We start from the raw sequence: 18,712 nt of genomic DNA, 5'->3' as shown, positions 1-18,712 counted from the left end.
TATTAAAAATTTATGAGACGTACTTTTCAAATAAAAATTGTTTAATAAATAAAGGAATGATCCGTTTATGTGTCTAATGCTTAACTTTATATCTCAAATTTAATTGTTCAGAACTAATTCTACAAATATTTTAGTAATCATGTTTAAAGTTAAATAAATTGTCATTATTTAGGACGCTTACATATTATGTATATGATAAAGAACTTAAGTAATAATATAGTGTAGTGGTAAGGTGAGGTGACGTGCTTGTGTAAAAACTTTTTTTATATAAATTTAAAGTACAGGGTAAATTAGTCATTTTAATAAGATTTTTTAATCTTATAAATATTATCATCATATTCTCTTATTATATATAAAAGATATATATATATATATATATATAGTGCTATTTTACCAGAATTATCTTTATAATGAAAATTAGAAATTAAAATAAAAATATCTAAATCACGTCGAAATATAGCACATATGATATGAAAATTGATCGTTGAGAGATGAAGAAAAATAGAGTGAAGTCGGATTTTTTTTTAAAAAAATATCGTTTGACGAGAAAAATCAAATTAAGAACAGAGGGGAAAAGATTTAAAGTAAAGGGGTAAACTAGTCATTTTAATGAGACTTTTTAATCTCATGAATATTATTATTATGTATATAGAAGTAATATATATATAGTGCTATTTCACTAGAATTATTCTTATAATAAAAACTAGAAATTAAAATAAAAAATATCTAAATCACGTCGAAATATAGCACGTGATCGATCGTTGAGAGATGGAGAAAAATACACTGAAGATGGAGAAAAATACAGTGAAGTCGGATTTAAAAAAAAATTATCGTTTAACGGGAAAAATCAAATTAAGAACGGAAAGAAAAAGCTAAGATTCTGTGTGGGAGGGTGTAGTTTAATTCTGTGTAGTAGGAGGGTCATTAAATTAGATTGATCTAAGGATGTAGATTAATTTATAGTTTTAATTTTAAATTTTATTATCAATTGAACAAATATCTATATATATACCCGAAATAAACCAAATCAAATCAAATATATCCGATATATCCCGCTTAACACATGTTTTATGGAAGGTAAAATATACACGGTCTTCCCCTCGTTCCGAAGAAAGAAGATGCTATTTCTCGAAAGCATTAATCTACAGGTTTATTGTGCGGCTGCTCGAGTATAACACAGAGATATTGTCTGGGTTTAATGCAGTGCACATATGTAATTTTAACTCTGTCCGAGTCTGATTCCTGTAGCAATTTTATAAAAAATAATTATATTGTGATAAGTTAAAGGGATATATATAATTATATATATCTATCCCGAAATGTATTTACCTAATTTAAGTTCAAACTCATCATTGCAACATGATTCACGTATTGTTTCAAGCAAGTTTTTACAATTTACATAGCACACTTCAAATGTAAATCTTTTGGGGTGATTTTCTAACAAAACTTCTGATTTCTCCTCATCATTACATTCTAAAAGAAAAATATACTACATTCCAGTTCTCTTGATGCTACGGAATATTAGGAGCTCTTAACTTGGTGCATGCCATCGATTTGCAATTTCAACTGAGTCTAGTAATGATATCAAATCCACAACTTCTCCTCAGTACAAATAATATCATCTCCACATAATACCATTACATTCCATAATCATGGCAATCTATCTTAGGGCAACTTCTTAAATTTGCTCCATAAGAACCATTTTTTTTTTAATTACTACATTTTTGGTACAACAATAATTGGAGACGCAGTAAAAAACAGAACAAAAGAAGCTATAGCTAAAGTTTATATGGTGCAATATTTTGAGCAAAATTTCCACATATTTCCTCAAATGTTTGATACAACAGAAATAGACAAGTAGTATGAAGGACACAGTAGAAGATTTTCAAATGGTTGTGGTAAAGAAAATATCAAAAGTATCGCTCATAAGATGAAAATAATTATTAACTAAGCCAACAATATCAGCAGATTAGTAGATAAGAATATACTGAGGCGGCTTACAAAGCTGCAGGACCAAAAGATTAGTACACCACAAATCAATCTGGAGTCGAAAATCACCGTTGCCCTCGGAAGAACAGATAAACTTTCTGCATATCGAAAGAAAAGGAAATACGTCTTAGATGGATTTTTTCCATGTCAATATAATGGTCAGATAAGATAATATGCAACAAGTCATTTATTTTCTATTAGTTTAAAGTTTAAATAATTTAACACATGTTGAAAAATTATTAAGTATACTTGATATAATACAAGAGTCATCCAATTTTAGATCAGAAATAATACTCCAAACCTAATATCAAATCAACTATTTGTGCATATCATCAGAGGGTCACAAGTTGCACAACATGTTTACCTAATAAAGAAATCACAGTATAAATACTGAGCTTTTAGGCCAAATTCCTAGTACATTATTTTGGTAAAAAGCTACTGGAATAAATAAGAAAAACATTATATCTATAGCAGCTGACTACATGAATAACTAGAGCATGCATAATTAAAACCACCGGACAAGTGTAAAGCCTCATAAAAACAATAATATACGATTTCTCCATCTCATACCTGAAGCACCCACAAGCTCAGAAGTGACTCTAAGCAGCTTAAGAAAAGTTTGTAGCTTTAGTAACTTGGAATGACAGACACAACTAAAAGCAGAAGCTAATTAGTTAGATTAGAGTTAAACTTACCCCAACCAACGCATGCTCAGAAAAGACATCAACAGCTGCAAGGATTCCGCTGAAAGATTTGAAGATAAAATCATTATCTAAAATTTAATCACATTTATGTCATTATTGTGTGTGAGGAATGGGGGCAGATAAGAAAGAGTAGTTCTTCAAATAAAAATTACAAGCTGATATACCAGGAAAAAAAAGAAGAAGAAACACATTCCTAGCACAAAGAAGGTCGACTCATGATATACATAATTATATACTGGTAAAGGCATGCAAATTCTCCCATGATCTTAAATTGAAGTTACCAAACATTCAGAATTAGGGTTAAAATGGTGAAATGGTTCTGAGGTGATATAATATCTTTACTTGGATGTTCTCACCCTTCAAGGGAGTAGAAATTTCAGAAAACCAGAAAGAGGGAAGGATGAAACAATTATTTGAAGAGTTGAACACGACAATGCTTTAGCCAAAAAAATTTGTTCTAAAAGGAAGATATGAACTCATGACAGCCCTACATAAAGTCCAGACTGGCTGGAGTTCTTTTAATAATATTCTGCAAAAAAGCTTTCGATACAGTCTGTTAATTTTCAATTAAAAATCAAAACAAAATAGTAGCAACATCTGCTTAACTGAGACAATTCGAGCACTAATATTGATCATCTTGTATACTAGAGATGACCATATCAATAGGTAATACAATGCCTAAATGACCATGATACAATTCTTGGAAAAATAAATTATGAATTTGATCAGATCTCATTAAGATTTTATTAAGTCTATGGCAATTAATTATACAATAAACAAGTAAATTGGTGAGTGGACAAGACATCCCCCATTAAACTCACAAGTGACCAAATGTTCAGTTTAATTGTTATGGCGGCGAAGTGGTCTTAGGTGAAGTGAAATACTATTTTCCTCGGACAGTCTCACTCTTTAAAGTTTAAAGTAAGGAAATTTTGCAGCAAACCTTATATAGGTAAAGCACAGAACAATTTTTGAAGTGAACTCCTCGATGCTTTCGTCTATGGTATTTGTGCTAAATGAGACACGATACCTGACAACTCCACATTAAGAAACCTGACTGGGGGGAGTATTTTTGGTAAAATTCTACAACAAAGCTTTTGCTTCCGTCTGTTATTCATTTCCCCCTAAATAACTAAGATTTTATCATTATCTACTGAACTGAGACAATTGAAGGCTTAGAGCAATTGATGTACCTGATTTTGGATATCAGAGATACCCAGACAAAGATGTAATATACTAATATGATACCTGAATCACCATGAACTTAGTATCTTTGGGTTGTAACATCATATACAATCTAGTTTAACAGACATAATGACATGTGATAAACAAGACGATTGTCAAAAACTTTGTAGTCTGTACCAAGCCATACTACTATCTGTTTTAGAGAAAGCAACGTAGAAGCAATGCTCATACAATCAACAAAGTCTATACAAAACATCTACTCTACATATTGAAGCTCGAACAGAGGAATATAGAACTTACATCAGTGACTTTCCATGAAAGACAATTGGAGGAGCAATGGCAGCAAACACGCAGAAACCAATGTGGAGCTGTAGAATGACAACATATTGATGACAAACAGGAAAATTGAGATTTAGCAGTTATGGTACTCCAACTAAACTTACCATGTAGAACAAGAAGAACCAACCAAACTTCAAGACACTACCTGTCCTGCAAACGTTAACAAATAGCCATCTGGAATTACTATCAGCATCATTGCATAAAATTTTGTAATAAAGCATTGATGTTCATATTAAAGATTAATGAGATTAGCTGACTACTAGCACTACGCAGTAAACACAGGCATCAGATGCATCAGCCAATTTGTGCCCAACATAATTATATCCTGACTAATTTCTTTATGAAGTCAATTGAGCTTTTGTTTCCCGGTAAGCTGTTAATTATGTAAAATTTCTTAATTAATTCAGAAGTGACAGACTCCCTAATAAACACCAACACATATTTACAGACAAAAAATTGGCTAGCTGGTGCTGTTAGAGATCTGTGATGTAACGATATTCAGGCTTCAAGTTACTGCTTGACGCTCCCACCAACCAGGTAGTGTTTATTCAAAGAATGAAACGAATGACTATAAGCTTATTCCTCTTTTGAACCTGACAAATTTCCAGAGATCTGATCCCAGAAACAGACAGTCTTAGAAAGCTGAAAGCTGCAAGCTGCTTATCTAAAATCTACTGTAATAAATAAGGTAAAGACACTGGCTTAACTGAGAAATACTTTGTTGAGAATATCACAGAGGATTACAGGATGAAATAAGAAGGTAGGGTCTTTAAGTGTCCATACTAAGAAGTATCTCCCTCCCTCTCTTTGAGAAAATTATAAAAATTTCACCTAATTCTCACTTCCCCTCTTCTTTTTTTTTTCAATTTTTGATGTCATCTAATCAAATCTTACTACTGGTTCATCATCTAATCAGATATTTGTAGCAAGTGAACCTTCATGGATGAATATATTGAAGTGAAGAGCCTTTCTGTAAACATAAACATTTAAAAAGACTTAAAACAAAGCAAAAAGACATATGGCATTTTTAGGGTAGAATTTATATAACAAAGAAAATGACAAGCTCCTCTTGTACCTCATTGCACGATAGAGTGGTCTGTACCACAAAACATATGACAGTGGGCATCCCATCAGAGCATAGATAGTTGCAAGGAAGAATATTTTGACCCCTGTGGATAGCCCACATTAGAAGAGCAATAATTACAGATACTCTCACAAGATGCTACAACATAATCTGATATTATACTTCTGCAAACTAATACTTACCACCACCCTTAGCCCAACAAATAATCACTGCTAGTACGTTAAACACAAGGCAAAGGACAATTCCTGCATGGACGCTAGAAAAGGTGAGCCAGATTGTATAAATAATTAGTCGTTATTTAGAGAGGAAATTTTTAGCATGATTATTCCTAAAATTTTAAAAAGTATGAGCTCTGACAGGGAAAATAGTTTTATAACAGAATTTTAAAAGGAGTAACAAACAAGCCCCTAGATTTTCTATATGTGTCATGATTAAAAGTTTCAATGAGCAATATTACCGATTTCATTAATTAATATTTTTATTCATGGTTATATACTTATAGCACATAAATAACACTTGTGAAGAAGAGGGCATAAGCATGGTGTACCAGTGCTTTCCCCACTATATTGGTTAGAAATGCAGTAAATTTTCTACAACAGAAATCTACAGTAAAGAGTATGCGGACCATAAAAATATGATATCATAGGTTACAAACTTGACCTGCTGACAAATTACTAGGCCTTTTTAAAAACTCAATTACGCTCGTTCCACTAAAAATTCAGAAGTAATAGGAAACATACCTAACCAACTTCCAAAAGCCATATACTGCAATCTCTGGGCATTTACAGGTATCTCATTGGAAATATCATGATGAATAATAGGAAAAAATGGAGGCCAGTTTCTATCATCAACTGGGACATTGGCTGAATAGAACCAATAGAAAAAAAAATGATATTTTAGAAGAAAGTAAACAAAATCAGAAGTATGCACAGATAAGTAAGCTCCATATATTACTATTTAAGCTCCAATTGACTTGTGAATGACACAACTACCCCCAATATAAACAAAATCAATGAACTTCACTACTGATAAATCATGGGGAGTTGTCTAATTATAATATCTAAAAATCGAAGTTGGAGCTTAAATAGTAAAACTTGAACTTATTTATCAATTCCCTATTATTAAATGACTTTTTTACGGCTTACCACCAGCAACAGTTTCTTCTCTGCGCTTAATATCCTGCAAAAGAAGCGTACATATTAAAATTGATACAACTAGAATGAAAGACATATATAATTGAAACTGATGACATGAAAAACGAGTAAAAGGTATAACACAAATATAAATAGGGTTTTATGCAAGGAATTAGCAATTAAAGAACTAACCCTTTCCCTCCTTTTTAAATCTGCATCCCAGGCTGCAAGTTCTTTCTCCTTTTTCTTAGGATCCTATAAATTTATACCACACCATTAACACCTAAGCCCTAATTGTATTTAAGAAAAATACATATATAATACTATAAATTCATTACATTCATACTATCCAATGGTATATCCACAGTTACATCATGCTTTTGGCCTAAACCAATATTGGAAAACATCTGCGGGATTCGTGACTTGGATGCAGGAGCAGCCTTGCTATTCTGCAATCAGTTCAGAGAAAAATACATGTAACGAAACAATATATATCCGTCATCTATCGGATTTTATGGTAAGCTGGAAAGCAATAATATTGAAGTGACTAATGTAGAAAAGATTCATAGCAACCCATTTTACCTGTAATCTCCAGTGCTTATACACGTTTTAAATTACCTTATACTGGTAGCTTCTTACTTTCTGTTCTTTGCATTCTTAGAAATCTCTTGTCTAGGTAAATAAACATCAGTAATCTTGTATCCTGATATTCTACAAACTGATTAGATTAATTCAATTTATTATAATACAGAGTCTGAATTTTATAAGGCTAGACTTAATTCTATCTTCAACCTGATGTGTTCTGCAGTATATTTTTTAAAAAAGAAGAAGAAAAAGAATCAGGTATAATTGCTCCAATAACGATTTGACACCAGATTAAAAAATTTACCTTTCCCCCCATTTCCTTTTTTAGTCTGTAATCTGCTTAAATAAAGTGATGGAAAAACTATATAAGTACAATAAACATCAAAATGCATGTCTGTCCGTTCGTTAACTTTATCACTGTGCTGGTGCAGATAACCATTTAACAGCACAAGAAAGTACATTTAAGCTTCCACATAATCTACTCACAATCCTAAATCCTTCACTCCTTGCTATCACTAACCCTCCTTTATCTCACTCATACATATAAACACGAGACTAGAAGCAAAGATTTCTGCTAGACGCTAGTACACGTACAAAGGGGCATTAGAATAAACAATAGTACTCATTTGTTTCCCACAATGACACCATCGTAGTGTTCTTCCAAAAAAATGCAAAATCAACCAATTCAAAGTTTGATCGAGTTAACAAGATTTAGGTTGATGCAATCAACTAGTTTTTTACTACAATACCCTCAATGATAACCTAGTTCATCTGACCCCCACTTATTATTGTTGTACTTATATAACCTCGGTTAATACTCATCTCACATAGTTGAACAAACCTCGATTGAAATAGTTAACAATATGCATCAAAATTTACAACAATATTCAATACAGGTGGACATTATAATATATATTTAGTCAAATATAAAAATGGTTAGTTGATTCAATAAATTACAATACATGATCAAATTCCTCATTCACAAAAATGCTATGTGAATTGAAAATTCTTTGCATCTTACTTGGTTCACAATGTGAATCGAAAGTTACAACAATACAGGTCTGCCAGGAACCTGCGTAACAGCTCCTTAGTAATCATATAGTAGTATTAATATGTAGTAGTATGCTGGTACTAATAGTAAGGGTAGTTTAGTACTATAGTAACTACTAGAAGTCTATAAATAGAGAACTATCAGTTGTAATTGAGGATATGCGTATTATGAAAAGGAAAGCTATTTCCACCAACTCTCTCTCTCTATAACTGAATTCTTCTTCTACAAGATATGCATCTCTCTATTATTTCTGTGTTTCTTCTTCATCTGATCTGTGGATTCTCTCTTGTTCTCTAGCTTAATTTATCTGTTCTAGTTATCATTTCAGTTCTATAAACTCAGAAAATCCAAAAAACATTCAAAATCTCACAAAAACACAAAGTCAGAAACCCTAGTTCCTGACAAGGTCCGGTGGATATTATAATACATATTTGGTCAAATTTAAAAAACCGTTGGTCGATTCGATAAAATTACAATATAGGATCAATTTTACAAGCACTGATCAAGATTTTCAGGAGGGCAAGGGCAAAGACGGTTTCATGGTTGTATTGTTAGATTTCGGACTTGGTTAGTGTATGTTTTCCCAATATCCTACATCTGTGTTAATATACAAATTCATCAATCACCATGGAACACACCAAAATGGTTATTGGACGATTCCTATCAAATCTCGTTCCAGAAAACCTATCTATTTTTTATTTCAATTTACAATCACATTTACATATAGAATCCCCACTTGTACTGTGCCTGTGAGATTGTCTTGTTTCTCTTGGATAGCAAACTGGTGTCGGCTACTTGGTTTATCCAATGAAGCATTATCAAAAGTTCAATGATTCTGAAGAGGACTATAATCTATAAAGTCAGTTGCAAGATATCTCCAATTATTTGGTGGTTCACGGCGTGAAAATGCAGTTGCCACCATGATCATATTTCAAGATTTGACACTATACATATATATATTTTTTTTCACATGGTCCGTAAGATTTTGTATTAAGACTTCAACAAACAACCGGTGAAGTACATATTACTCCCTATATCCCAAATTAGTGGTCATGCTTGACTTTGCATGTATTTTAAGGTGCATTGACTATATATCTACGTTAATTACTTTTCAAAATTTCTTTATGTGAATAAAAGTTTAAGATTTAAATTTTTATTCACAAAAAGGAAATTTAAAAAATAATTAACGAAAATGTGCGGTCAAAACACCTTAAAATACGCGTAAAAGTCAAATACGACCACTAATTTGGGATGGAGGGAGTATTTGTCACCAATATAAGTGTACTAGATTTTCATCAAGTAAAAGGTACGCATTCTTGAATTCTTAAATATTCCAGGAGTAAATTACAGGGGCGTGGCTGTAGTATACACCGATTTTCAAAAATTTAGCCGAATTTTTACTTTGACGGAATGTTGGCCGAAGTTCATTCCCGCATTTTAAAAATTTGGCTGCCGTTAAGTAAAGGCTAACAGGTGTAACGGAGTAAGGGGTAATTTTGGAATTTTCAGAGTTGTAACGGTCATAACAAATAACAGATATATATAAACACCCATATATGCCCTGGTTAGTATACACACAACTATATAATTATAAAAAGCAAACCCAACACCCAAAATCACCTCCAGGTTTGTTGAGGAGATTGAGAGCCATGGAAGGCGATTACGAGATGCAATTGGTAGAGGTGCAGAAGAGGGAAGCTCGAAAATGGAGAATTCGAATTTGTGTAGTGTGTTTAGTTTGCTTGTTTCTGTGTTTGTTCAGGGGGAGTGAGAAGGAGTGAATTATGGTAGGGGTAGTTGTAGTTGGTGGTTGTGTGTAGTGAATTAATTTAGTGAATGCTGATGTTGTTGTGAAGTAAGAATTTATTAAAAATGTAGTTGGTATTGAATGGAAGTGGCAGCTTTGTTTTGCATTATGCATATCTGAATTGTTTGTGTTCTGAATTGTTTGTGTTCTGAATTGTTTGTGTTAATTGCAAAGAAATAACAACAGTAGGGCAATATTTAGAGTACAGAAAACTGATAATGGCAAAGAAATACGTTAGAAATTAATAATGCCATGGCACAATATTTGCATACAAAAGAGTTATGGCACAATATTTGGCACACAAAAGACTTGGCACATCATTTGCCTTACACCTGATATACCTTCAGTTTTGGCATACAAAATACTAGCCAACCAAAATTCTAATTTTCACCAACTAGCCTTAATAGTTTTAACAAAAATACATGCCACAAGTTGGTACTTCTAAATACTTAATCTGCATATTTCTTGTTCATTTTTCTTTCCCTAGTACTCCTAGCCCTCATAATCTCAGCCCTTGTGGTAACAGCTTTATGTTGCTTCTGCCATGCCTTAAGAGTGACACCAGTGGTCCCTAGTAATGGATTTGTAGTTGGTGATTGAGGGCTGAATACACCTCCTTGGCTTTCATCCATCTCATGTGTAGGCTGAGATGCTCCATGCATAAATTCAGATGCAAAATTTTCACCACCTTCTTCTGGCTCTCTAGCAACTTCTTCATCCTCAGTGTTTTGATTTGCATTTTCATTGGTCACATTTTCATTCCCCTCAACAGTTTGATTTGCATTGGTCACATTTTCATTTCCCTCAGTAGCATTCCCCTCAATTGTAGACTCATTATTCTGTATTTAAAAAATACAACATAAAAAATAAAAAAGCAACAGAAAAATATATCTTGATAAAGAAAAATGACAAGCACAAATACCTTTGAAGGACAGGTCCTCCTATTGTGACCCCATACATTGCAATTTCCACATTGCACACTTGTCCTCCTTCTTTTCAAAGAAGTTGCATCAGGAGCTATAGGAATATCATTCTTCTTGTTTCTCCTTACCTTAGGTCTACCAGTTGAAGGTTTGACAATTGGAGGTAGGGGCTTAGTATAAGCAGTCCTTTCCCACTGTTCCTTACCATTAATTGGCTCAACAAAATGTGAATATACCTAACAAGTTAGACTGAGTTAGACAAGTGCATATTAAATTTGAGCAAATGAACAAGTTACTACTTTTACCTTCTTAAACATGTTTACTGAGTAACATCTGTGAATGTAGTCATGCAGATTAAAACCATGTGAATTCAGGCATGCCACAGCATGAAAATAGGGGATTCATCCTAATCTCATCAATATATCTCCTTGCTATCCAGTCTGCAGTCACCTGTTTTTGATGAAATGTTGTTTGGCAAGTGTGTTTCCCCTTGTATGTCCTTATTTGGTAGGACTCACTCCTTTGGCACTTAGCTGCATAAATTTTCCAAGTGCAGGGAGGGGTGCACACATACTGGATCTTGCTTCCCATGTTCCTTGTCCTGAGCACTGGTCTTCTCTCAGCTATGGCATGACTCTTAATGGCCCTTTTCAGTACATCCTTATCTCTGAATAACAGTCCCAAGTGGAATTTAGGATTAGCCATATCAACCTCCTCATTGAACTCTGGAAATTGATCATCCATCTCATTTTCACTATCAACTGCCATATTTTCATCCTCACTATCAAAGAACTCATCATTTAACTCCACATTTTCATCACCCTCATTAGCAGCTCCAAAGTCATTACCTCCACTCCTTACATTAGCATCCCTGTAATCACTGAACCCCTCAAACTCAGAAGTGATATCTCCAAAGTCTTCTTCATGATCTGAATTCCCATCATTAGAGCTATCTGGAAACCATTCATGATCTTCTTCATCTGTCTCTTCCTCATCCCTATACCTATCAAAGTTAGCTTCCTGTCCTTCAAAACATTCCTCATAACCTTCAGGTGGATGTTCTAAATCATACTCTTCTTCTTCTTGCATTTCAGCAGTTGAACCCTCATGCTGCTCATTACCTTGACCTTGATCATTACCTTGACCTTGATCAACTTCAACATGATGCTCATCTTCAGTCACCTTCTTCTTTGGACTTGGTTTTTTTCCAACCTTCTTCACATTCATCTTCTTTGGACTTGGCTCTACAACTACATCCTCATCTTCTTGCTCTCCTTCACTACTTGAATCAGAAGAGGGAACCTTCTCCTCATTACTAACATCCTCATCTTCCAACTCTATGACTTCTGTAACTTTACGATGTGGATCTGTTAAGGGCAAACCTTCCACTTCAAGAGGTTCAATGACAACAGCATACACCTCAACAAACTGCACTTCTTCATTAATCAAAGCTGTCATCATCCTTATTTCCTCATCAGTTTCTAACATCCCCAGTTCATCCATTCCCTCTTTTGGTGATTTAAAGAACAAATCCACCCCTACTGATTTATGATCAATAGCAGCACTCAACATCCCAACTACTTCAAGCATAGACATCAAATCCAAATTGCAGAAATCAAAGTAATCAATCTTATAGTCAACAAATTTCGAGTTCAAATTGTCAAATTGACCTCCATGATACATTTTAATAGTAAAGAAACCAGGATAGTCTGCAATAATAAATCAATAAAAATACATAAACGATGTCAAAAAGGGGGGGTCATCCACTGAGTTGTTTAACTAGGGCAAAATCACTTTCTATCAGCCATGCACAGAGTATATGGGTCCATTCAAAAGCAATAAACAATATTCCGACAGCAATAAACATAGACAATAAGATTCGGGACCACATCAGCAATATTCTACTCTAACATAAAGTAAGTAATGAATTAAACTGTAAAGAATTACCCTAATCACTTAATTAGGGAATGGAAAGAATTACCTTTGTAATTAGGGCACTCAGCAGCTCCGTATTTTTCCAACTCACTCCTAGGTCGCATAAACCACTCCATCTCACTCAAAAACCACTCCAACTCAGCTTCGTCGATTGAGAATTGTTAACTAGGGTTTTAGAAGTAGAGAGACTACAATTTAGTATAGTAGAATATGTTTAAGTGGGTCGGTTTCTATTTTTTATTTGTTTTAGACCTGTTTTACCAAAATACCCCTTCATTTTACGGGTTTTTTTATTATTTAACGGTGCTAAGTTAACGGACTAGACGGCAGCCAAATTTTTAAAATGCGGGAATGAACTTCGGCCAACATTCCGTCAAAGTGAAAATTCGGCTAAATTTTTGAAAATCGGTGTATACTACAGCCACACCCTTGTAATTTACTCATATTCCAGGTAAGCATTCTTAAATTTTTAAAATTTTAAATCATTATTTGTTTGTACTTTTTCGCAAAAAAATATTTATCCCTCGCTATATTATTGTGCACTAAGCATCCCTCCTCTTTTTCAAATAGGGGCATTATCTGCGTACATCTTACCCCCTCTCTAGACCCTGTTTAAAGCAGGATATACGAGGTACGTTTGGTTAGGTTTGGATCAAATTCTGTAATCACAAATATGCCTAGTATGAATGAAAAATTATTTGCATCTTACTTACTTGCAAGCATTAATCCCTTAACAAAATACGTATAAGAGCAAGTCCAAGAGTGCCCTAAAACTTGTCTTAAGTTAAAATTTGAGGCACTTTGGACAGAAGAGTGCTCCAACAATGTCCCGGTGGTGCCTTAAAACACTAGGACATTCATTATTTAGAATCATTTTTAAGGCACCACTAAGCATGCCCTATCTCATTTATTTCAATTAAAAAATTATTTCCCTCCCTTTTACATATCTCTCTCCTCTCATCATTTACTTTCTCTCGTTATAATTCAAATATATTATTAATTTAGTAATAAGACACAAATATAAGGCATATTGTTGGAGTTGATGTTAAATCTAGGACACAATATTGTATTATTTTTATAAGGCATTTACTAGGACATTGTTGGACTTGCTCTAATTAATTTAGTAAGTGAAGAATCGATTCTCAATTTTGATTCTTATGTTTGAACATTTAATGAACATAATTCAAAATTACTCCATCCATCTCATATTATGTGTCCTCTTTTGACTATATATAGTCAAGTTAACCATATTTTGACTGATGATTAAGACAAATTTATTTATTATTTTTATAAATTTGAAGGATACATTTTAAAGAGGATAAAATATATTTTTTAATGATATAAATTTTGAAATTTATTTAATTATATATTAAATATAATTTGTGGTCAAATTTTAAACAATTTGACTATTGACTAGTCAATACAGTACACAGATGGAGGGAGTAAAAAAAATGTTAATCGTAATAAATGTTAATAAATATGGGAAATGCAAATCTGTAATTGCTTCAAACTGATACGTATATTACTTGATCGAGAGAGAGAGTTAAGAAGTTTAATATAATTAAAATTATGTAGAATTTAATAAGTAGAATTGTGAATAAATTAAAATGAATGAACGAAATAAAGAGCTAAAAATAGGTAGATCCAGAGAGAGGATGTATAAGATAGCGGTTACCGAAAAAGGATTGACTTGATGATCTTCATCGTCGAAGGGGTTGGGATCGTCGCGCCGATTCATACTTTATATCGATGTTTGCGCCGGTTTATGTTGCTTAGTTGGTGCAGGTGATATATACACAAACAGATAGATAGATTTATTTATACGGAGAACAAAGCTTGCCTTGCGTTCGAGTAAATTTGCTGCTGAGACTGAGTGTGAAGTCTCCAAACATTAAATCAAAGAGTATCAAAGAGTAGACCTCTATATACTGATACTCTATATAGTAATAACCTCTATATAGTAATAAAAAATTGCACTCCAACTTATAATTGGGAATAATTTTTATATTATAATATTTTATACTTTTTACAAGAACATCCTTTATAAATTAACCTCTATATAGGAATAAAATCGCTTAAAATATAATTTATATATATATATATATATCCAACAATAGTCTTGTTACTAGTAATTTAAAACCTCATATAATATTTATCCAATGTTACTCGTGATAATGATTTAATTGTTTGGGTTGACACGACATCCTTTAATTTGCGTATTCATAGTAGCTCGTCAACACGATCACCTTCTTGGTATATAAAAAATATTTTCAGTTTCTCTATCATCTTCGAAATTTCTTGACTTGAAACTTTTTAAATTCCTGTACTATCATGGATGATCACCTTATGTTTCTTGCCTTGCCTGATTCCTGTAATGATCTCTTTCTCAGTTAAGGCATACACCACTTATTGCTCTTCTGGATCTTCAAGAAATTTATTGATATCCATCTAGTTATTATAATAAAGTTCCTTGATCTGATTCTTCAAATCTGCAACTATTTTTTCATACTCTTTGTCTAATTTTTTTGTAACTTATAAGTCATCAACCTAAACACTTCGAATTTTACAGTGCATAAAACAATTTGCAACTGTTTGTGGTTTCACATCAAGCGACCATGAAGAAACTGCATTTATAATTCCATCCAGGAGAGATATTTTTGATGGTTCCAGGACATGATCTTCAATTCTCTTCAAAAGTAAACGATTAAATCGACGACGATAATAGCCTTTAAAATTTCTAATAATGCCAGCATCACATGGCTGAATTTTGGAAGTGCTATTTGGTGATAAAAACATAACAGTTGTGTGACGAAGAGGGGGCAGGTTATCTTTTTTACCATGTGTTGTACAATTATCCAAAATAAGCAACACATTTCTTTTCAAACGACTATCAAACCATTTTAGCCATTCCTCAAAGATTAAAGTTGTCATCCAGGCATTTGAGTTTGCTCGATAAATACAACCAAGATTGCCACGATTAATGTTTTTAAAGCATCTGGGATTAAGAAACTTACCAATGATCCAAAGAGGAAGTTTGTCAGTGTCATCACCATTGCAACAAATAACCACCATAATTCTTTCTCGATTTTGTTTTCTCCCCTCTAGCTACTTTGTTGCAAAAGAGTTATCTGCTTGCATGTGATAAAATAAACCAGTTTCATCCATGTTGTAAATGTCGTTCCAGGCCCATTTATCTAGTTCTTCTCTTATAGATGGCAAAAAAGATTCAATTTTCTCCATGTCAACCGAGCCACTATCCCTAAAACGACGAAAGGACTTGATTGCATGCCGTTGCTTGAATTTTTCCAACCAACCATTTGAAAATTCAAATGAGTTAGCTTCTGGGTACAATTCTTTTAAAAATATGCTCCCTTTTTCTTTCAATAATTCACCAGAAATATTAACATACTCTTGATTGCACACAAATCATTCGTAAAGAGCAGACTCCATTAATGGATACTTCACATGCTTTTGACGTATTACATTTAGATTTGAAACTGGGTCCCCTAGCTGCCCAGACACATTTTTTACTATCTTTGATATTGTTTGTTGTGACAACTTAAACTTATGGGTGTCTTCTAACCATTTTGCAAGATCTTTTTACTTTGAATCGGGGTTGGTTTCTTTCATTTTACGTAACTCAGCATGAATACTTTCAGTAATTTGGGTTCGCTTGCTCTTAGGTGCTATGACTAGTTAGAAAAGGTTGGTTTCGAATGATATAAAATATATCCAATGGTATATATATGTTTAGTAAAAACACTAAAAGACATTGTACATGTATATATAATGTATCTATATTGTGCATGCATAATGTATCTACATTTTAAATAAATGCATATTCATGAATCTTAAGTATTAAAGTATGTTTGAAATTTTAGTATTAAAATACAATATATATATATATGCCTAGTAAAAATCAAAATATATATATGATATATATTTAAATTATGATTTTTAATTAAAAATTTATAAATTTATATGTAAACCTCTATTAAGGTATAACCTCCCTATAGTAATATTTTTTCCCAGTCCAAGGATATTACTGTATATAGGTCTTCCCCCAAAATTTTATCAAATGCCCCCAAAATTTTATCAAATGACGGGGCTGACACATGGCTTATTTTAATTTGTGGGCGCATATTAATGCACGCGGGGTCTCATTTTATTATTTGAAAGGTTACCAACTATTCATGTAACACATCAGATTTGGGGAAATTTTTTTGGGGTAAAAATTTGGGTTATTTAGCATTTTCCCAAATTAAAACATCCTCCCTATTATTAGAGCTTGTTGCTAAAATAATTATTTTTAGTAAAAATTGGAGACAAAATGCCCCATTTTATAAATTTAGAGTTCGTTGCGATGTGTTTTTTTAATGCACTTGATGCGTATTTTTTGGTCATCTTATGCACAATACAGACTTGATATATATATATATATATTGTTTTTATTGTTTGGGGGTTTTGCCTAATACGTAATATAAAATATCGAATCAAATGCAAAATACGACTCGCCGAATAACATATCATGGATGAGACGGCACACAGATCAGCGTATCAACATGATGTGGATCCCAAAATGCTGTTATAAAAGTGATAATAAATAATTTTGGACCATTATCCCGATGCTTATTGTATTCTAAAATTCTAAAAATAATTGTTAATATAATTTCCTTAAAGTTCAAAACATTACATTAATTTTTTTTCAAATAAATTAGTGCATGGTTGAGCACGTGAAATTATGAAGCAGAAATAACATAAACTGCAGAGGATGATGTTATTCCCAGTGGACTAACAATGAGATTTACAGAAGGGGGGGGTTGAATGTAAATCTCAAAACTTTTTCAAATTTTGAGTAGTTTCTAAGGCTAAGTGTTTTAGTGAGCAAATGTGTGTGAATGGCTTGAAGCTAATACAGACAGATATATATTCAAACACAAATGTAAAGAACACAAAGAACTTAAAAACTTTTCTGGTGGATTTGTTGTTCCACCGGAGATGTGTTATTTCAGAAAATCTGTGATTCAAAGAATTAAATCACAGCTGCTTCCTAGTACAAACTAGATGATTTTCTCTCTGGATTTTTCTAAACAGCTCTGGAAAATTCACATCTAATTACTAGTTGCTACTTGGTTTATATATCACCAAGTTTACAAGTGAAGACAAAACTGTAAAATACAATTAAAAAGGCTCTTCACATGTTTCTTCTTCATTTCTCTATCCAATGCAATTTAGGCTTAGCTGTTAATCTTTGAATACTTCCTTGTTTGCACCAGAATGGAAATGCTTCATTTTCTTGATTCCTCCTAGAGGCTTCCACATTCCAGTTTGTCTCTGTCAACCCATGTGCCTCGGTCAGCTTATGAATTGTCACTATCAACTGCTAATGAACTAAGCATCCGTTGAAGCTTTCATCCGTTGATGCCTTATCCGTTGAGGCTTTATCCGTTGAAGCTTTATCCGTTGATGCATTATCAGTTGAAGTCTTTATCCGTTGAAGCACTTATCCGTTGATGGATATTAACCGTTGAAGCATTAGAGACATCCGTTGAAGCTTTGTTTCTTACCCGTTGAAGGTCTTCAATATCAGTTGATACTTCTTCACTTATACAAAATTACAAGGCATAAAATATTTACAATTAGCCCTCCTATTTACATATCCACTAGTAGTCAACATGACTGATACTTTCCTACAACATCTAAGAATTACAACTTGAATCCAGAGAATGAAATGTGCTACAATACTAAACTTATTGCTAAGTAAAGCTACTCCTTCAACGGATAGACAAGATGGTCTTATCCGCTGAGGCTACAAACATTAGATTTCTACTTAAGTATTTTGTTTAACTTATCATCAAACTAATACACATATTCCTAACAATCTCCCCCTATTTATGTCTACTAGAACTGTAGGCATAAATTTGGGTTTAGCTTGATGATAACAAAACACTTGACAAATATATTAACTGTAATAAAG

The 18,712-nt window shown here is 32.9% G+C and overlaps 1 protein-coding gene across 3 annotated transcripts; it reads right to left on the bottom strand.

Annotated features, from left to right (window-relative positions):
• Positions 1-1,398: 1,398 nt before the first annotated feature.
• LOC141681006 (secretory carrier-associated membrane protein 4-like) lies at positions 1,399-14,611 on the bottom strand. 3 transcript variants are annotated; one of them, XM_074487069.1, is made up of 11 exons: positions 14,411-14,611; positions 6,773-6,883; positions 6,627-6,689; positions 6,447-6,480; positions 6,042-6,164; positions 5,484-5,546; positions 5,293-5,386; positions 4,322-4,367; positions 4,179-4,246; positions 2,685-2,733; positions 1,399-2,087 (listed from the first exon to the last, which is right to left on the bottom strand). In XM_074487069.1, exons 1-11 carry the CDS (start codon positions 14,471-14,473, stop codon positions 2,055-2,057), a joined length of 747 nt encoding a protein of 248 aa, XP_074343170.1. In that variant the 5' UTR covers positions 14,474-14,611; the 3' UTR covers positions 1,399-2,054. The 3 variants fall into 3 exon arrangements, with proteins under 3 accessions (XP_074343170.1, XP_074343171.1, XP_074343172.1); XM_074487070.1 differs by lacking the exon at positions 14,411-14,611 and adding an exon at positions 7,017-7,175 and having other exon boundaries at positions 1,401-2,087; XM_074487071.1 differs by lacking the exon at positions 14,411-14,611 and adding an exon at positions 7,053-7,130 and having other exon boundaries at positions 1,401-2,087.
• Between the last annotated feature and the right edge of the window lie 4,101 nt (positions 14,612-18,712).

This window comes from Apium graveolens, chromosome 8 (genome assembly GCF_009905375.1).
Source record: "Apium graveolens cultivar Ventura chromosome 8, ASM990537v1, whole genome shotgun sequence".
Lineage (NCBI taxonomy): Eukaryota > Viridiplantae > Streptophyta > Magnoliopsida > Apiales > Apiaceae > Apium > Apium graveolens.
The sequence above is the reverse complement of the archived record's forward strand: the minus strand, read 5'-3'. Positions and strand labels throughout refer to the sequence as shown.

Coding starts and splice junctions, on each gene's coding strand:
- LOC141681006 (XM_074487069.1), bottom strand. CDS start 14,473: ATGAATCGGCGCGACGATCCCAACCCCTTCGACGATGAAGATCATCAA. Junction 5,547..6,041: donor GGCTTTTGGAAGTTGGTTAG/GTATGTTTCCTA, acceptor GCGTCCATGCAG/GAATTGTCCTTTGCCTTGTG. Junction 5,387..5,483: donor TTGTTGGGCTAAGGGTGGTG/GTAAGTATTAGT, acceptor GGCTATCCACAG/GGGTCAAAATATTCTTCCTT.